This window comes from Phalacrocorax carbo, chromosome 17 (assembly GCF_963921805.1).
Source record: "Phalacrocorax carbo chromosome 17, bPhaCar2.1, whole genome shotgun sequence".
NCBI lineage: Eukaryota > Metazoa > Chordata > Aves > Suliformes > Phalacrocoracidae > Phalacrocorax > Phalacrocorax carbo.
The window spans coordinates 10,262,816-10,283,071 of NC_087529.1; the positions used below are offsets into that span (position 1 = coordinate 10,262,816).

Here is a 20,256-nt window from a genome sequence, read left to right on the forward strand (position 1 = left end):
CTGACTAGCATAGCTGCTAACATCTCTCCCGGTAGCAGGTCCTCCGCTGTCTAGAAATAGATTTGTCCTCACTAGCTGTTCCTTCCTCAGTCCACTTTCTGGATCTCTTCTCCCCAGACATTTTGTTTCCACAGGCCTAATAAAAACTTACTTAGTTCTTGACTTCACAAATTTACTTAGTTTTGACAGCAACTTGCTGTCAAATTTGTTCAAAATTGCCCAGTAGGCTCAGGAGTTATGGGATAGACAGCACTAGCCTCACTTCTGCAGGAGATCAGGCTAAAAAAAGCTACATTTTGAGCATACAAAGGGTATTTTCAGACTTACCCAAGAAGTAAAACAAGACTTAAACTGCCCAGGCTTGGAAAATGGCTTTCTTTCACTGTGATAGTCATGTAATAAGTTTAAAAAAAACTTGTAGGTGCACCTCTACAACTTTTAAACTCTTGAGTTAAGAGGGATTTAAACCTGGCCACAGACTGCCTTGCTATGGTCCAGATGAAACTATGCTCCCCCAAAATGCTCACAGATTTCTATTCCCGATTTGGCATTGTTTTTATACAGCGTGAGTCTCAACCAACAACTTAAATAATCCTACAAAGATCTCGCATTAGACTTGGAAAAGAGGCTCAAATTGCTACTGTTATGATGTCAGCCACAGCCATAGCCTACTTAAAAACATGGACCATGTCAGAATCGAAACGTATCCAGGCACTTTAATTCAGTCCATCCCACAAAGCACAAGTCCAGCAGTATTAGACACAAATTTCAGAACTAGGGTTTATCTAGACAGAAGCTGTCCTCCTTAAACCAAGCAAACAAAGCCAAATGACTCTCCCTCTCAAGCACTTACAAAAGGACAGTACAGCGCCTCTGACAAGTCTTGTAGGAGCAAGCTATATATTTAAGACACCTTTATGCCCAATGAGGTGCATCACCTTTATGTGCTGTCCTAGTTAAAGTTAACCTCAAATTTGTTATATGTCACAATTCTAAGGGAAACCTTACTAACTCCTGGATTTAGTCTCCCCAGAAACTTTCTCCTGAATACCTAAATAATCAAAAGCAAGTGTTCTCACATTGTTCATAAGAAGTCATATGACCTACCCTACCACAGGGCAGCAGAAAGACTGTGGCAAGAAACAGAAGGATAATATGGAAAACAGCAAACAACATGTTAAAACAAACCTCACAGGTCCCGATTTCTCCTTCAGTAGCCCATTCTCCACACCTTCTTTCCAGAACAGTTCAAAGGCATCTTCCTTCAGTGAAACTTGTAGCAAATCAAACACTACACTGGGCAATTTCTTGTCCTTCTTCTCAGATTTGGCAGCACTTTGCAGAAGCTCTACAAGTCTAGAAGAAGAAAGAAAATAATGTGAGACATCTGGCCTGGAAGGGGATTGCTGAAGGCCAAATTCATCCTGCTGAAGGACACAGAACATTTCCTGAGCACTGCGGGCTGTGCCTCTTGGGAGAAATGACAGAGCTATAATTTAGGAACCTGCATAACAGTTAGCACCTGACCCTTAACAGCACCTGCAGTGGCAAATGCAGGCAGATATCGGAACGAAAGCCACGTTTCTCTCACTGCTAGTCAAGAGACCAAGAATGTTGCATTTAATGCTCCTTATTTAAGAACTCACCTGGGAATATTTTCCTCATTTACAACAGTAGGCGAGCCAAACAGCTTCTTCAGATTCTTAGGTTTCAGAACACCAGGGAATTTCTGCATGCCCACAAGCAAAAGGTGCAGGTTCTCTGGAGATGTGAAGGCTGAAGCGAGGTCACTTTGCAAGATGCCCAACAGGACCTCCTCAAACACAGTTTCAGGAACCTAGACAGGAATGAAGGTGAGAGCACATGAGAAACATCTGAGTGCATTTTACTAACTTGCTGCATAATATATTAAAATACCTGCATTGTAGGGCATTCTACTAAAAGTATACAGTGTTCTGGAAACTACAGAAATAGTCTTTATCCAAAACTAAATAATGGATGTATTCAGTACTGCCATACAGTCCCAGGTGCTTAACCATGTGGAGTAGGCCAATATATTGTCATCAGATCGCAATTCTGGTCAACCGACTCCAGCTGCAACTGTCCTCTTGCTGTCCGACTGCTCCTGTCCGTACAGCCGTGCAGCCCAGGGAGGAGGAAACGCTCTTGTATTAGCTTTTAATTATATTTCCCGAAGTTACTTGTTTCAATAAGATTTGCTGGTAAACAACAGTGTTCAATGATTTTAGAGAAAAGTGGATCCAATGTTTTCATCAGTAAAATAAAAAATGCACAAACACTCCTTTAATTTGTATTTTTTAAAGATTGTATTCAACTTACATTTAAACCTCACACCAAGACTAAAGGACCCTGAACACTTCTGTACAAAACCTTATTTAATTTTGATTTAACACTGTTAGTCTTCACACCTACGAACAATATCCACATAAAAGAAGGAAATAAACAAACTCTCTCCTTTTCTTACATACTCAGAGTTCCTTTACTCCATGTCCCTACATCCTTTCACTCTCAGCAGCCCAAAATTCAGCCTTAGGCTCAGGCTTGCTTCATAAAAGAGAAGGTTTGCTGTCCAGAGTTCTCAACATACTTCTATTCAAAAGAGCAGGCGGTCTCATGTACCACCCAAGCAAGCCAACTGGGAAAAAACAGACTACAGTTTGCCCATGATGAAATCAGACTAAGCTAAACCAGAGCATCCCTCCCAGAATAAAAGCATCTGCCCACAGACAACACAGGAAACAGCTCCTACAGTTTAAACACACTCTTCCGCACCCTCCCTTTAACTTTCAACTATGAACAAACTAAGGAAAAAGCAGTCCCCGAAGCAAAGTCCTCTCTCCTCCCACCCACCAGATGCTGTGGCTATACCTCAGACACGATGTCAATGAGAGCTTTGCGAGGGAGGTCTCTGAGGTGTGCTTGGTGATGTGCCAGCTGCTGGAGAAGCTGGATGCTCTCCAGCAGAGCTTTCCGGTCCTAGAAAGGAAAGATAAGCCAAAACCAAAGGACATATATCAAAGATTAAGCTGAAGGCTCAGGTAAAAATCCACTCTTGAGACCCTTACAAGGCTTGTAACAAGAAACCTACGCAATTGCTTCCTGATAGGCCACTCATCTTTTGCCCACATGGTGTTTTCTGATGGTGTATAACAGATCCCTTCCTTCCAGGAGAGGGAGGACCTCCTGCGCTATCTGACACGGTTCCTACATTCTAGTCACGAACAGACATTTAAAAAGCACAAAAAGTCCGTGGATAAAACAAAATAAATGAACTGAACTTGATGCTTCAAGTCCCATCTCATCGACCAGCCAATGACCCAGCCTTTCTCTCTAGACCCTCTCTCCACTTCAGACAGCCCCAGGATCGGTACTGACAAACAAGTAACAACAGTAACGTTACCTTAACAAGCCGGCCGGATTGAAACAGAGCCATAACACCAAAAAAGTTTCCAAAAGCAGCATTTCTCACAAGTTTCTGGAAAGGGGAAAAAAAAAAGGGTGGGGGAGTTAACCCACTTCACTTAGGTTTCATGTTCAGCTACACCTCTGATCAGTGGAACTAGATGGCTGGAAGATCTAGCCTTGAACACCCTGCCACATGAAGATAACATACTGAAAAGAAACCTCCTGCACTGTGTTTAAGAAGCGTCCTAGATTGTCTTTCTGCCACACGAGCAAACCTCAACTAAAACAGGGCCAGACGACAATGTCATCAACCTCCAGTTTTTATAAATATTTCTGTTATTTCATTATGGTCATTTGCCTTAGCAAGAACCCCAAAACTACAGTATCCAGGCACCAAGCCTTCAAAGAATAGAGAATGGTTAATTTAAACTAGCTGTTAGGCAACGCTGCTATGAGCCAACTCACCTTTTTCACTTTTTCCAGATTGTGTTTTTCTTTTATCTGTTCCAGGACACTGCACATTGGTATTTCCTCAAAAGCCTGTAAAACCTGAGGAGATGGATGGAACAGCTCAGTTTGCAGTTCTTCTATTTTATGAAGTTTTATCAAGTTCAGCCAAAATAGAGCTGAAGAGCTGTTCAGCATAGCAGCAGATGCGCTGCCTTATTAGGCCAGCACAGAGACAACTAGATCAGTAGATGATGTGTCCAAATAGGAACTCATGTAGACAGAAATATACCTACTGATATTCCTTTTTTTCCTCCCCTGTACATTACTTAGCAGGATTAATAATGAGAACATTTTGCTGCAACTGCATGACCCTGTAACAGAAGCAACAAAACCTTTCAGCATGGGCAAGGCTCTTATGCATCATCAACTTGTTAGCTGAGATGCGGTCGGATCCCACTGGTGATCCCAGTTGCTGGGACTCTTAGCTATGTTACAGGCTCAAAGTTTGCAAATTAAGGGTGGTTCTTGAAGCAGGACAGAATTCTGTAGCATGACTGTGGTACTGGTATAGCTTATACCGTTATAAGTGCTCCTACAACAGGCTAGCACCATTTAAAATTGCACAGTTTTTCTATGCTCGCTGCAAAAGCCTCCTCTGCCACCTGCATGCTGAGGTTGCCCTCAAGCCTCCTTTCAAACTGCAAAGCGGGACCCCGGGAACTGGCCGGGGTTGGCGAGGGGCCACAGAGCGCAGGGCTCCGCTCTGCGAAACACTGACCTGCGCCAGGGCCAAGCTGAAGCCTGGGCGGGCGGCCTCCCGAGTGGCTCCCAGTCCTTCCACCAGCCGCTGGAGCGTGTACTTCAGCTCATCGTCCTGCAAGAGACAGCCAGCTCCGGCGGTGCCCACGCTCCTGCGGACCCGGCGGGGCTGCCGGGCCCCGCGCCGCGCCTCTCTTCCGGCACACGCGTTTCCAAGCGGGAGCGGAGCGAAGGGCCGCGCCGACCCGGCGCCTTCCCGCGCCCATGGCCCCTGCGGCCGGCCCGCCGCGGCCTCGGCCCCGGCCCCGGCCCCGGCCCCCACCTCACCTTCCTGCCCTCCCGCAGGTGCCGCAGGAGGCTCTCGGTGGCCGCCAGCCGCACCTCCTGCTCCGGCTTGGCGATGTCCCAGAAGAAGTCGAGGAAGGCGCGGCCCTGCCGCAGCACCCCGCGGGGGTCGGCGACCGCCCCGCCGGCCCGGCCCTCCAGCTCCGCCATGCCGCCGCTGCCGCACGTGGGGCCGCCGCCGTCCTCCGCCCGCCCCGCCTCTTCCGGGGCAGCGGGGCCCGAGCGCGGACGGGGCCGTCGGCGCCCTCAGCGCCGTCGGTCCGCGGTTTCCCCCTCACCTCAGGGCCGGGGCTTCACCCCCGCGCCCCGCGTTCCCCACAGCGCCGGGGCTTCACCCCCGCGCCTCGTGTTCCCCACAGCGCCCCACGCTCCCCTCAGGGCCGCCCCTCAGCACTATGTTCCCGTCCCCATCACCCCCGCAGGCCTCCCCCGTCCCTCCCCTGCCCCAAGGGCTTCCTTCGCTCCCCCGTGCCGCGGTTAGCAGCTTTTGAGGGAGGTTTGAACCCTCTCCCGTGGGGCACGGATCACTCTCTCCGCTCTTCCAAAACACAGCGGTCCAGAGTCGCAGGGGCAGAGGACACCGGGCGTATCGGCCATTGCACGAGAGCCTCTGTGTCTTGTGGTGTTACTATAACACCTGAAATAACGGCCCAGGAAAAGGAAACAGATCGGTCAATGCACAGGGCATGTTTTTAAACACCAAGAAACTTTTGGGTGCAGCCCATTATCTTTACAATAAAATACAGCTCTATTCTGCAGAAATTGTGCACGTTTGCTGCTTCCAGGCTCTCTCATCTCATGCCAATGGCAAGAGTGCAGAGACTAAGTGTCACGCCTGGAGCATGAGCCACCCCCTGGGATCTGATCAGCAATGACCCCGACGCGGTTTGGGGACACACGGGAGGCCGGCGGCTCTAGTACTGGGGCGGCGAAAGCACTCTCCGGAGCCAAAGGCCTAGCTTGTGTCACCAATGAACGCCCGGCCCCGACCCCGCAGCCCGTACCGGGGCTATCCCGCGAGCCCCCGGCGACGGCGCGCGGGTGGAGCCGGGGCTCGGCTGGGCCGCAACGGCCGGTGAGAGACGTGAGGGCGGCGGCAGACCGCCCGGAGACGGCCCGACAGGCAGTAGCGCGGACAGTCCCGGCGGGGCGGGGAGCTGGAGACAGGCACCGCGAGGGGCAGCCCTGGCCCGGGCCCCGCCGTATATAAGCGGCGCGGGGTCCTGCGGGCGCGGTCCTGTCACGCTCGCACGGGGAGGAGGCTGAGGTGGCGATGGCGGATTTTGATCCTTACGACGATCGGGCCTACAGCAGCTTCGGCGGCGGCCGGGGGTGAGCGCGGCGCTGCGGGCGGCGCCGGAGCCCGGCCCGCCGGGGAGCGCCGCGGGCTCCCCCGGAGCGCGAGGGAGGGAGGGAGTGGCGCTCCGCGGCCCCCCCGGCCGGGCGAGGAGGGGGCGCGGCCGGGCCGGGCCGAGCCTGCCCCTTTCCCTCTGGAGATGGCGGGCGGGCGCGGCGGGGGGGCGGCTGCGGACAGGGACGGGCGGGGGCGCGCTGCCTCCGGGGGAGCCTTTCGGGCCCGTCTCGCCCCGCCGCCTTCCCTTCTCCGGGGGATGGGGCTGAGCCCGGCGGGGCGCGTTTCACCCGGCCGTGGCGGGCCCGCTTTGTGAGGCGAGGAGGAGGCTGTGGTGTTCTGGGAGGGGGTGGCGGCCCCCTCGCTCCGAGGGGCGAGTGCCGCAAGGTTTAGGGCCTGGCGGCTTGGGAGTGCCGGGAAGGGGCGGGAGGAGGAGGAGGAGGAAGGTGTCGCTGTGTTCCCGCCGGCCCGGAGGCGAGTGGAGAGGGGGATTTAGGGAGGTGCTGGGCCCGAGCCAGGGCAGACCGTGAGGAGCTCGGGGACGGACCGGGAGATGGGAGGAGAGAGCTTCCCGCGAAGGACTGCGGCGGGGCGAGGGGCCCCTGTTGTGGCCGGCCGTGCTCCGTAGGGCGAGGTGCCCGGCGGCGGGGGGAGTCGCTGCGGCGCCCCCGGGAGCGGGCAGCATTGCGATGCCTGCGGCGGGGAGGAAATGGGAGGGCTTTGTGGTGCCTCCGGCCGGGGAGGGCTGTGAGCCGCCGTCCAGCCTCATCCGGGCTCCGGGTGCCGACCCCAAATCTCTGACCCTTAGGAATAAGGCTTGTCTCATCTCTTGTTTCTGTGCTGGAGAGTGCGTGTAGGGGAGGAGCTACAGAAACAATAACCAGCAATTACGAAGTTTGTCTTATATCAGGTTAGGAAGATGCAATTAGTAATTTACTGTTTTGAAGGTTGGTGCCATATAAGTTTCTGTGCACACTAAAATAGAGCAGTAGGCATAGAACTATGAAATAAACTGTCCTTGCAAACAGATCTTAACCAGTATGCTATTTTATAATCTAATCTTCCATGATATGTTTCCTGATCAAAAATGTTCTTGTCCTTTCCTGGTCTTAGAGGAATAAACTGGTTTCGTTTCAGACTCTCTAGGCAGCAGGGAGGAGCTGCTGCTGAGGTTATAACAGGAGTAAGTTTTCTTGTCTTTGGAAGCGCTCTGACACTTTGCTTTGTACACTTAAGCCTTGTAAGCTTGTTTTTATGCGTAGTGTCTAAAGAAGAGATGTCCCAGAGCAAACAGATGGTGTAGCCACTTAGGATTGTTATTTCTTAACTTCTGTAACAAATAACCTTGACAGCAGCCTAAAGTGGCACTTGATGCTCATAATAAATTCAGATGTTACTATTCAGTTTGCCCTAGTCAATATAGGCATGTTCTATGAAGTAATAAAATTAAAGTTTAAATGTTACTTTCATATTTAGATTTCTTTAATAGAGTACTTAAACTTCCTCTCAGGCAAGATGTGGAGACTTGTTTTGGTGAACTGAAGGTGTCCTGCTGATTAGCAGATGCCTTTGCAGAAGAGAAAATGTACTTATTCTGAATTAGCTGTAGTTTTAAGCCTCAGATGCTACTAATATTAGCGTTCTACTTGTATTTGCATCTAATTTATCACTAGGAAGACTAGGAAGGTAATAGCTAATTCATGATTTCAGACCTTAATGGGTCTCTGCTTTGTGTAAAGTCCCATAATATGTGTAGCATAATGAAAACATCATTGTTCTTCTTGGGCATTCTGATTAAAGAATCCCATGTTAACTTAAAGTGAGTCCTACTCATTTTTAGGATTGAAAGAATAGTGTAAACTCAGTTGAGATATAGTAACTTTTATGGAAGTTGTATTTTGCATAACATTTGGTCTGTGTAGAGAGTGAGCGTAGGATTTAAGCGTGACGGATAGAAAACAGTCATTCCCAACAAGTTCTAACATCCGTAAGTTATCTGCCTCTTTCTCATACTCTTTAAAATTATGGTGGAAGAGCAACAGAATATGACTGGCATGATGAGATGGGATTTTGCTAGTGCCCTGGTAGTGCACTGATTAAGAGCTAAAGCATAATACTTACTATGGTATGCAAAAGTCACTTCATTCCAGGTGAGGAACATGCTGCTAATTTTAATAACAGATGGTTTACTATAAAAGCTTTTTGGTGCTTTGGAGCCCAAAATTTGACACACAAATCTGTACTTAAGCGTACCGAGGCCTAGCTGAAAGTCTCTGAACATGTGTAGAACTTCTCAAAGTTGAAGGAAACTGAGTATTTAACCCTCCCGGCTTGCTGGTAGGCGTGAAGTGCTGGGATTAATAATGGTGGGCACCTTACTCAAGCATTAAGATTCATCTGCTGAAGTAAGTAAAAGTAAGTGAAAATGGAGAGCTAATCCTTATGGTATTTTGGATCCTGTGTCTTACCCATTTAGTGTTAATAAATGTCTCCTAATTTTTAGACTTGGGTAAGTTTTTTGTTGAAGACATCTAATGCTTGCTCTAAAGATGTACTGGATTGCTTGAATAAATTTGATATCTATTTGGAGTTGTGGTCTTGGAGATTTTCAACAAAGCCTGCATCCTGCTGAGCCTTATGCTGCCTCTGGTAAAGCACTAACACTGGAATCCAGTTAGGTGGTTGTCTCCGCTGTGCAGAAAGATACATACTGAACTATTGTTTTGATTGTTAGTGAAAGGCTATTAAATACTAGCTTTCAAAATATTATTTGTTTTGAACTTTTGACAGATCTTATTTTCTGGAGAGGATAACTAAACTTTCTGAAAGAGTAGCTTCAAAATGAGAGTTTGGTGGTTGTTTCACACCAATATGGCCTTACGATGTCATTTAACTCAATCCACCAAAAAGTAAGTCTAATTATAAGGATGTGTGCTTCTGCATTTGCTAGAAGCAAGCTTTCCACTTCAGCTTTCTGCTTTGGTTTTCTGAAAAAGAAATCAAATAGTAGTCTTTCAGATTCTCACATTAAGATGACATCATTATTACCTATTTGTGCCTGAGCAGAAGTTACACTGAGTGGGAAATGCAGATATTCATTTAAAACTTTAGTGTGACCCAGTTCACTTAGTTCAGAGATGTTTTTAATTATAGTTAACTTTTGGCCTATTTTGTTAACAAATGAGAGCATCTTCTTTCAATTTCATTGTTTGGTTATTGAAGTCAGCCTTTTTTTTGTTTCAGTGTTGAAAAAATGTAGGGAAGTAAACAGATAGTTTCTTTTTGTGTTTCTATATGTGGATTCTGTAGAAAACTGAGTTTGGAACCTAGTTATTGACCATTTTTCTTCTTCAAATGGAGACTAAATACCAAAGATATATCTATATATTCGATGACTGAGGCCTTAATGCATCAAATTCAAAAAGAATACTTCATTTTCTGACTTAGTGTCAGTAGGGATTGCACAATAGGGCATGGTGTTCCATACACGCACCCCATGAAGTTCTGGTATGCTATGGTAGAAACAAGGTTTGTAGCACAAAAAATTCTTTTGGGGATTGCTAGCTTGTGGGTGTGGTTTCAGAAGCAGCTCAAAATGATCTGAGGGGAGGTTGGTGTTGAAAGCTGTAGTCTGAGCCCTTGCTTTGGTGCTCCTTCCCATCTTGGCACAAGCGCCCTTTGCATCTTGTTGATCTGGCTGAGAATTCAGCTTCAGGGTGAATTTCCAGGTGAATCAGCGCACTGAACCAGATGACTGGTCCAAGGAACATGGTGAGAATATGTAGAAGGATGTTATGCTCCTTTTAAACTCAACGTAAGCAAAAAATTAAGATTTTTGGCTGCAAGTTAGATGTATAGTATTTTAATAATGGTTTGTAAGGCCATAGATGAGAATTAAGAACAAAGACATGGAATGGATTCTAAGCATTATGGACTTCTAAAGAAGAGCAATTCAAGTTTCTTGGAGTTCCTCCTTAAAACTTAAGTCTTGTGACTAAAGTTAATTCTGCTGTACATACACAGCACCCAACTGTAGCAGCTTTAGTTCTGAAGTATGTTTTTGACTCTGACTTGTTAATGAGACAAAGGCAGATGAAGAATATTGTAAAAAATGCTAAAATATGAACCTGGGTGGACACTAATTAAAGATATGTAGGTTGTGATTTAAGTACACTTGGCAGCATGCTGATAGTGTTGGTGACAAATGACTCCTGTGTGGAGCTGCTACCATAAAAAGGCATAAATGACAGGCTTACCTAGAAAGAGTTAAGGAATCTTACTCAAGATGTGTGCATTATTTGATTCATTTGTAATAAAATATTTATTCTGGAATTAAAAAAAAAAAGGCAGACAAGTACATTGCTTGCCCAATGGATTTTCTAGCTGCATGGAACCAGCCAGGATAAAGGGAAATAATAAAATGATTTGACCTTCTGTATTTGAGGTAGGACTCTGCAGAAATCTAATTACTCCATGTCACACTAGCAAATCCTGGTTTGGTACAGTTTGCATCCACTCTGCTTCTAAATGCGCAGTGAGCCTCTGGGAAAGTGAGCTGAGATTTTCAATGCCTGACTTTTACTGCGCTTTATTAAGAACATGGACAGAGTAGTAGGTAGGCGTCTCAGGTAAAAGTCAAAGATTGCTCAGGTGAGGCAAGAGGCATTGGAATCGGTGATAGTGGCATCCTCTAGCCTAGAAGTCCAGGAGCTGTAACTTATGGTTGCCTTGTGCCCATGCTACAAATCTTGCTTTCTGTAAAGGAGATCAAAGTTAGCTTTAGAAGATTGGGCTCTGCAGGAAATTAACACACAGAGGTGTCACATTGATACACTAAAGAATACAGTACAGGCTAGTTCCTCAGCAAGCAATGCCAATGGCCTTAACTCAGAATGAGGGAAAAGACAACCTAGTTTATATCAGTCTAATTCATGAGATGCAAATGAAGTAAACACCCAAATAGCACTGGAAGTGGTTTCTCTGCCTTAGAACACCTTGCTCAACCAAGTTTTTTATCTGTTCAATTCAAAGCATTCCAGTCCAGTTATCTGACATTTATGGCCATAACTTGAGAGTTTGGAGAAGATGTTTCTGTTAAGCAAAAAGCTGTTGAAATAATTTAGATGATTGTGGAGTGGTTGTTGATAATACGCTGTTTAGTTAAAAGCATTGGATTCAGCTTAATTTCAGGAGAAGCTGATGAGCCTGTGCCATGCAAGTATTTCTTCCCTGTTTTTGAGTAGGGGACAGTAGAAATAACCTTACATTGCTTTTCTTAATGGACTGTGGGAGGAGAAAGAAGTTCATTCATCACTTTGTTACTGAGTTCACCTGTAGTGTATTTAAAGATATTGTTCATTTGTTTTCCCACTCAAGTACTGCCTCAGGTAATTCTAGAAAGGAGTTGGCTGATAGTGGAGGTGGCAGGTAGAGGTAAAGGGGTAGGAAAAACTAAGCAAAGTTGTAGAAAAATCCACTGCTAGGAAGTCAAACAGCACCTGAATAGTGCTATGCAGTATATTACTGGCTGTGTTTGGGAGTCAAATTCCAGAGACACTGTACTTTCTTTCAACAGGTCTCGTGGCGGTGGCCTTGGTTCTCGCAAACAGAAAGAGCTGCCAACAGAACCCCCTTTCACAGCATATGTGGGAAATCTACCCTTCAACACTGTTCAAGGAGACATAGATGCCATCTTCAAGGATCTCAGTGTAAGGAGTGTACGACTAGTCAGAGACAAGGAAACAGACAAATTTAAAGGTGAGTGTTCAGAGTTGTTTTAGTTATAGATGGCTAACTGGTAGGAGGAAACAAGGCACTTCTGAAGTCACTTTAATGGGGAGTTTCAGTCCCTACTCTGAAGCACAGTTAGCTTGTTGATCTGCATTTGTTCTTTATGTTGACTTATGCAGGTTTCTCATTCACTAACAAATAAACATGTCCTCTGAATGAGATTCACTGTTACTTCCATCATCTTAAGATACAGACTAACCTGAGTGACGAGTCAATATTTGCCCTGCCGTAAGAGGACTTTCTCAAACCTTGTTTGTCTTGTATGAATTGTACAAAGCTGAAGTGTCTGACCCACTTAAGATCCATGACCTTAAGCATTGAGTACTTACACAATCCTTCTTTAGTTGATAAGACTCCCATTGCTTCAGCTCTGTCTTTTTTTAGTAGGTGGGGAGAAAAAGCAAGTAACAAGCCATTCAGATAGTTGTTTTAGAGGACACAGAACCAGTTTGCATTGGAATTGGCCAGTGGAAAGGGAGTGTATTTAAGTTACTCTTGGTGGGGGGAAAGGCTTGGCTCAGGTAATGGGGGGTCTCAGAAAAAGGAATAAATTCACAAGATGATGTGATGACACAAAATCAGTCTGCTGGCCAAGCAGGCACTTCAGCTTCTTGTTGAAAAATACTGGTAATGAAATATCAATATTCAGCTAAATAACTGTCCAAAGGCATAGACCAAATCTAATCTGTAATGAGAACCCTATGGTAAAGGGAGTTAATCAGGCTCTTAGCTTTTGCATAGTGCCCATTCAGAGTTCTGTTTCAGGATTTGTCCCTGTCACTAATAGGCATAGGTAAATGCATTCTTCATTAATCGCGTTTGGTTTGAGTTGTGTGCAACTTGCACTTATTGTAGCTCATGTTTGAAAGGGAAGGGAGGCTATTAGCAGATATGTAGAAAGAGCAGCTTCTTACAAAGGCCTTTTAAAGTGCTGGTATTAACTTGTGAGGTTCTCCTTACAGGATTTTGTTACGTAGAGTTCGATGAGGTGGAGTCACTCAAGGAAGCTCTTACATATGATGGTGCAGTAAGTATACTTGCAACTAATTTGTGAAGTAAAAAGATAAGCACGAGTCTCAAACTCCTTGGCAGCCCATATGGTACATTCTGAAAAGATTCTCCCCTTTATTTAACAGCTTTTAGGTGATCGATCACTCCGAGTGGACATAGCAGAAGGCAGAAAACAGGATAAAGGTGGCTTTGGCTTCAGAAAAGGTGGCGGGCCTGATGACAGAGGTGACTTCCATTTTTGAGTAGCTTCTTAAATATGATGGCTGTAGTTATGACTTGTGGTGCTAACTAATGCTAAGACAAGGCATGCAGGTAAACGCGAAGATTATGTGGGAAGGGGAAATTTTATATATATATGTATATATACATGTTTCTAACCTAGCTGCTGCTGCTCTTGAAATGTCTGGAATAGATGCGCTTTGTCCAAAAGCTAAATATGTTGTCACTCCTAGGCCAGGAAGTGAGACCAATACCCCTAGTGATGTACGGTGTCTTGCAGAGGACAATCATAAGCCCAACAGTCTGATCTGCTACTATTTTATCATGATGTAAGAAAAGTGAGTAAGCTAAGCAAGCACAAGTAGACAAATACTTACTTTGGACTATCTAGTCTCCTGTTCCAGTGTAAAAACAGGCTTTGTTGTCGTTGAAGCTTGATCGACCTAGACATGCCAAAGGTTTCCATTGAATATGTATTAGAGGAACTTTTCTGACCACGTATTCTTGGTTAACTTAAACTGACCTTTTGTTCCTATGCAATGGAACTTGGTAGTACTGAAACAAAAGGCTTTTCTAGCAGCATGACTTTGGATATTGAAGGACTGAAACTTTGGTGTGGTATCCCCTTGATCAGTCTTTCCCACAGCTTCAGATCTGAACAGAATTGTGGCTTTTTTCCTAGGAATGGGAGGAGGTTCCCGAGAATCCAGAGGAGGTGGATGGGATTCCAGAGATGACTTCAATTCTGGTATCAGTATTAACACTTATACGGATAGGCAGCCTAAAAGGCACAAAATTGTTCTCATTTTCATGTCAGCTGCATTTGTCCCCATTACTGTTTTGGTTGAGTCTAGTGTATGCCAACTTTGGACAACCTACAGCTGCGGTGGGATCCTTCAGGGGGAATCTTCCGTTGCCTTATAACAGAGGAAGGAGTCTTGATTGTGCATTTTATGAAACAGTCCTGATTGACAGAATACTTGTTCAAATGTAGCCTGTCGTATCTAGGTTTTAAGCATTTCTCAAACATGATGCCAAGCACATTTCTGAATAGTAGCAGAAACAGACGGATCATGTGGAAAAGCTGATATTGTATTCTTTCAGAGCAGAGCCTTTCACCTTCTGAAGGAGAAGTGACATCATTATATGTGTACCCCTGAAGCAACTGACTTTTCCAAAGATGTGTTAGTGTTCCAGAGCACTCTTAAATGCAAAAATGTACCTACACTTTTAGACCTGTTACAGTAATGCAAGTTGCAGCAAATGACTGAGCTTGCTGAGTGGAAGGTAGCAGTGGAGCCACCGGGTTTGCTCTTGACTTCCAGTCAGCTGCAAGCTACTAGAATACAGGGTGACATTAACACAATTTCTTTTGTCCTCTGAAATCACGGGTTTGGTCCATTTTCTGATGGGGAGATGTTGGCAAGTGCAACTTTGCAATGTCTGGTCTCTGCGTGAGTGGAATGGACAAAGTAGAAGGAGCAATATCGAAGCATGCCCTTGGCACTAGCATGAAACTGAAGCCGGATGCTGGAGAGAGGACGCTTGCTACAGCGCTGCACTTAATCTGCCGTCGTAGCTAAGCGTTCTGGCATTACAGCTTTATTCCTTTTTTGGCAGCTTCTTCAAATGCAGATGCATTTCAGCTTGTTAGGTGCTGGATGAGTGATTTGTGAGCCAAAAATTTAGCTTTTAAGACTTAGTTGCTACAGCTTTTCTCAGGTTGTACAGCTTTGCTCTAGATCAAGCCTTTAAAGATGGTTGTTTGGCACTGAAGTAAGCGACAGTTCTGCAACTCTGCCAAAAACTGCAGTGGAAAGGAAAATCTGAAATGGGAGCAAAACAACTTTCTCTTCTAGGCAGCTTCTGAAAAACTGAGTATATTCCCCTTGGGTGTGCTGTTAGTCTGAAGTATCCTCCTCCCATTGAATGATGATGGGGGCTGAGAGATGCTCTAGGATTGGCGTGGACTGGAATTCTGGCCAGTGACAGACACTGCTTAATTTTTTTGATACATAAGCTGAAGAAATGCAGTCAATTTCACATTTAAAGTCTGTACTGCTTTTTTTTTCTAGTTCTTTCATTAATCTAGTAAATGCCTGGTCAGTTTATAGTACAACTAAAAAGCCTTGGGGTTTTGCTCTGCTTTTCAAAGGCTCTGTTTTCCAAGGAGTGTGTATTTCACTATGCCCTCGCTATTTTCCCATTTACTCTGCTCCTGCAGATGTCATGCTAAGGCTGTAGCCAGTGTGATCTGGCTACAGAAGTACTCTGGGTACTTCCAGCTTTGTCTCTGAATTCAGCTAATGGTGTTAACAATCTGAAGTTGCAGCTGAAGCTCATATTTTTAAGCTCACTTGATGACCCGCTCTCCAACACTCCAGTAAGCCTCTAGGTGGATAAAGCAGCTTCTGAACTTGGCACAGTATGCTGGGTTTCAATCGGAATCTGTGTGACTCTTCTAGAACGTGTTAGAGATCTGTGAAGCGACCTGTCTACAGACAAAGGCTCTCAGTGCATCATCTTGGACTGACAGCAGTGACTTGCAAGGTTTTCCAGTCACCCAAATAAAAATGTAGACTAAAAGCATTGCAGGACGTGCTCTTTAAATTCACTGTCTTCCGCCTTCAGGATTCAAAGATGATGACTTCTTGGGAGGCCGGGGTAGAGGAACCCGCCCTGGAGACCGGCGACCACCAGGTGCCTCAATGGGAAGTGGTGGCACTGGTCGCTTCCGAGATGGGCCTCCCCTTCGTGGATCTTCCATGGACTTCAGAGAGCCAACAGAAGGTAAACACTTTACCTTCTGTAAGTCAGCCTTCCTTCATGGAGGAGACTCCTGCTTTATGTCAGGTTAAAGCTACTACCCTTGACAGACAGATCTTAAACTCAATGTTTCTTCTTTCAGAGGAAAGAGCACAGCGGCCCCGGCTTCAGCTCAAGCCTCGAACAGTTGCTACTCCCCTCAATCAAGTAGCCAACCCAAACTCTGCTATCTTCGGTGGAGCCAAGCCCCGAGAGGAAGTAGTAAAAGAGCACGACTGAGTTTGGGGTTGAGAGGGAATGGGGAGGCGGGAGGAAAAACAAGACAGTACAGAGTGACTAGCTCTGCTGGAATGTCAACCCTGCAGTTTACCATTCCTGCCATCTGGCATTTGTCCTCTTTGAAACCGAAAACACAGAGCTTGTGAATGCATGTCAGCTGTTAACAAGTGGTTTTTAGTACGTTCTTGGCTTTGCTGTATCTAGTGCCTGCTTTGTGCTGAGTTTCCCTCTTCTGTTTCCTTCCAAACAGCACAGTTGCCAGTAGATAAGGCAGTGTTGCTCCTTCCACGAGTGTGGAGGTCTCTGGACAAAGGTGCTGCTTCAACTTCTTCCTTTCTGGGTTTGTTTTACTTTAGAAGCACAGGTTAGACTTAGTTATTGCCCTGTATTGTTTCCTTTTACTTCCTCAGTGCTCCTCTTCTGACCTGCATGTCTTGTTCTGTATTGCTGTGGCTCTGAAGAGGAAAACTGGAGAGTCCAGATGAGTTGAACAGAAATCTACAGTTCTAACCAAGTAGTGCAATACCATTTATGGCATTTGGTGACAGAGTTCCTGTATATGGCAAAGCCCCGTATCAAACTCGGGGACAGGTGCCCTTTCACACCAGAGCTATCAATTTAATAGATTTAAATCAAATTGGAAGACAAGAAGCCTGGTGAATAGGTGGTGGAATCAGTGTGGATAAAGCACCTGCCAGCAGACTCTTGCTGGTGGTTGGCTGTTGACTTTAAAATGGTATGATACTACACCTCTGAGCTCAAGGTTAGCGCTGCAAAAAATGTGCCTCTTTGAGCACAACTGCTCACTGGCTCTTTCTGCTTACTCTTTTTTTTTTGGGTTTTACATGTTGGGTAAATTTTTAAATGAAGTTTCTACAAATAAAATTGACTTTTTTATTTTTGTTTGAGTGTATACTTTGCCATGCAGTATGTAATCACCATTATCCCCTGTATTTCTTTGCCCAGTGCTGTACAGTTTTAAGACCTCTGCTTTCAGAATACCTTGAAAATGGGCAGATTAGAAATCGCTCTGCTATAGATTCTCTTCCTGTAGAAGTTTGGGTAAAAAGCATCTCTAATTGCTGCATCTCTCTCCACTTGAAATGTTTCTTGCCGGTGTTGTGTGGGAGGAGGGAGGGGAGGCTGGAGCGAAAGGAGAGAGAGGTCATTAATGTTTCAAAACAAAGCCTGGATCCACAACACTGAAGTGTGGATGTGTCCAATGCATGACAGAAACCTGGGCCCCTAACGCTAGTGCTGACAGCTTTCGGATAAAACAGCCGGCACAGCAGAGCGCTGGCGAGAGGAGTTTGGAAGCGTGGCTGCTTCACTACCGGCAGCACCGCTGCTAGTAGCGAATGTCTTCCCTGAAGTTACCTTTGTAATGTCAGAGTCCCAGCAACTTACAGAACTACTCTTTCCTTCCTTCTGCCTGTCATTTAATCTGCTTCTGAGATAAGAACCATTTGTCTAACACTAATACTTAATTTAAGACAGACATGCATTTGTGTGGTTGTATTCCAAACCAATAATTGACCTCTTTACATCTTCAATGTGGAAAAGATTTTAAGAACAAATTCCCATATAAAATCTCACCTCTAGTCAAGACAGTTGACTTTTAAATGTAAAAACAAAAACAGGAAAAGAAAAGAATTTCAAACACTTAACACATTCTGCTTCATAACAAAATAAATTTATGGATATGGTATTTTGTGAATGATCTTTTAAATAAAAGAAAACATTAAGTAATATTTAACATTGGTCTTTATTTGAGTCCACTACAGCATGATCCCCACACGTGCCCTTCCCCCCATTTTTCAAATGTGTTAATTTGGAATTTGCAACCTTAATATTAATGGGGAAGCAGTACCAGACCCATTCTTATACAAATAAGGGGGGAGAGGAAAAGACGAAGGGGAGGAATCTAATCTAAACAAGTTCTGGAACGTGCAGGACACAGCGAAGTAAAAATGGTGTACAAGTGTCTCAAGGTCTTTGTCCTGTGGCCTCAGTACAAGCTCAGTGGTACCGCTATGGCTGCCGGGCAGGACTTGGAAGCACTCGAGCGTGCGGGTCGTATAGCTCTTGGCGCTGTTCCCACGGGCTGGGTTCCGCTGCCCTCTGCCCTGTGGGTCCTTCCAGTGTGAGGAGTGGTTTAACGTGGAGTCTTTGTGGTACGAGGTGAATAGAGCCGCTTGCTGCTGTCTTGCCCAGGTTCTCCCAATGTTTTCAGCTGTCCTGTTTCCCTCTAGACATAACTGTTGCTCTGTGTGTCTTTGAAGTATGTGCGTGCTGCAGGGTAAGTTAAAAGAGGGAGAGCTGTGTTTTTATTGAGGAAATGAGCCCTGGCCTTCCTGCTGGTTTTACTGCTTTCCATGGCATGGAAGAAAGGAAAGCATTCCTGCCTGCTGGCTGCTCGGTCCACTCTCTCTCTAGACCTGCACTTAGGACAGCTTAAGCAGAGAATCAAAACCCTGCTGTGGAGCCTCTCGCTGAAGCAGCGTGGGTTCTAGCGCCTGACTGACCGGCATGAATAGTAGCCTGAGGTTTACATGCAAGAGTAGGGCCAGCTGGTGGAGAGGGTGTTCTTCAGCGGCTGCCGCAAGGCTTGCTCGTAGCTGGTCTCTCAGGCCTTCTGTCGTCGCTGCATGGAGGGAAGTAATGCTGATGGGTGGGAAAGGTAGAGATGGAAGATGGCTCATCTTAGTCCTATAAGTATTTTTCTGTATCTGCTAATATTTGTTTGCTCAAGGGTTTCCCGCTAGCGAATACAGCCTAACCCCAATATCATTTAATACTTTTTTTTTTGTCCAGTAGCTCTTTGTATGCAAACATTAATGCACCGCCTGGTTTCTTTGGAGCATTCTGCATTATGCTTCCCACATGGCTTAGGGTCAGACTCCTCCAGTCCTTTTTCTTTTCCCCCTTCAAAAGTTTAGTTGATTAACATATATAGAATTATATCAAACCAGCTTGTGTCAACAGTTGACAAAACTAAATTTATGGATGTGGCATTTAAGTTTCATAGGAGGAACTTTCTCCTTCCCACCAGCAAAAAGCAGTTAAGGTTTAATCTGTAATGCTTAATTTTACCAGCAGATTAAAGCTAAGCCTGGCATGGCGAAGCCTGGACCGAGGAGGTTACCAGCAGTGGTAGCAAATGGATAATTCACTTTGTGGCTCTTCATATTCTCACCAAGTTGTTTCTAGTAGCTGTGCAGAGCTTTCTTCAAGCTTGAACTTCACGAGCAAGCTGAAGTCAGGAATGCAGCAGACAGTGTTTGGAGCTGAAATCGAGTTCAGGCACGGCGCTGCTTTGCTACTGCAGAAGGTGCTTTGCCCTGTTTCTCCAGTTGGGCTGCAGGTGGGGAAAGCTGGTGTGGTGTCTCTGGAAGAGCTGTGGGACACCGCAGGAGTAAGCAGCAGGTGTCTAACTTGCTGCGACTCCGTCAACCACCAAAAAATAAACCCTCCAAGCCCAGGAGCGGTCCTGGGAGAGCTAATCCCAGTCCTCTAAGGGCAGCCGCCCCGTGCTGGCACGGGTGTGTCGCCAACTCACGGGACTGTGCAAGTCCAACAGCGTCCGAGGGGTCTTTGTGCTCATGAATGGTCGTGAGCACATGGCCGTGGTGGTCATGAACGTTGCTCTGATGGCTGAAGAAAGGTGGAGGAGTGTTCATATATTCACCTGGTGGGCCGGTGATAGAGTCAAGTTACATTTATGCCCTCGAGGGTGGCTTACTTCCCTTCCTAGAGTAGCAACAGGATCTTAACTTACTACTGAGATGCGTTGGCACTGCTAAGAGGCTCCAGTGGTGACCGTGACTTCCTGAAGTTTTGCTAGGTGTCCCAGAGCCGGT

At 45.9% G+C, this 20,256-nt stretch overlaps 2 protein-coding genes across 3 annotated transcripts in view; one reads left to right on the plus strand and one right to left on the minus strand.

Moving 5' to 3' along the window:
- MYBBP1A (MYB binding protein 1a) overlaps positions 1-5,240 on the minus strand; it is a 60,443-nt gene extending 55,203 nt beyond the window's left edge. Inside the window, exons 1-7 of the mRNA XM_064467715.1 lie at positions 4,963-5,240; positions 4,655-4,750; positions 3,892-3,975; positions 3,422-3,496; positions 2,890-2,997; positions 1,647-1,837; positions 1,189-1,356 (exon numbers count right to left, since the gene is read on the minus strand). Of these exons, the coding sequence (XP_064323785.1) occupies positions 1,189-1,356; positions 1,647-1,837; positions 2,890-2,997; positions 3,422-3,496; positions 3,892-3,975; positions 4,655-4,750; positions 4,963-5,130 (890 nt within the window). The 5' untranslated portion in view covers positions 5,131-5,240. The remainder of the gene's footprint in view (positions 1-1,188; positions 1,357-1,646; positions 1,838-2,889; positions 2,998-3,421; positions 3,497-3,891; positions 3,976-4,654; positions 4,751-4,962) is intronic.
- Positions 5,241-6,175: 935 nt separating this feature from the next.
- On the plus strand, positions 6,176-18,147 carry EIF4H (eukaryotic translation initiation factor 4H). Of its 2 annotated transcripts, XM_064467717.1 has the most exons (7): positions 6,176-6,312; positions 11,907-12,088; positions 13,084-13,148; positions 13,258-13,357; positions 14,034-14,099; positions 15,983-16,141; positions 16,260-18,147. In XM_064467717.1, the coding sequence occupies exons 1-7, from the start codon at positions 6,254-6,256 to the stop codon at positions 16,394-16,396; spliced, it is 768 nt and encodes a 255-aa protein (XP_064323787.1). In that variant the 5' UTR covers positions 6,176-6,253; the 3' UTR covers positions 16,397-18,147. The 2 variants fall into 2 exon arrangements, with proteins under 2 accessions (XP_064323787.1, XP_064323788.1); XM_064467718.1 differs by lacking the exon at positions 14,034-14,099.
- The last annotated feature ends 2,109 nt before the right edge of the window (positions 18,148-20,256 follow it).

Excerpts from the sequence above, each read along its gene's own strand:
- EIF4H (XM_064467717.1), top strand. The coding sequence starts at position 6,254 with ATGGCGGATTTTGATCCTTACGACGATCGGGCCTACAGCAGCTTCGGC. Across the intron at positions 13,149-13,257 it reads CTCTTACATATGATGGTGCA|CTTTTAGGTGATCGATCACT; the intron begins GTAAGTATACTT and ends TTTATTTAACAG. Across the intron at positions 16,142-16,259 it reads CTTCAGAGAGCCAACAGAAG|AGGAAAGAGCACAGCGGCCC; the intron begins GTAAACACTTTA and ends TTCTTCTTTCAG.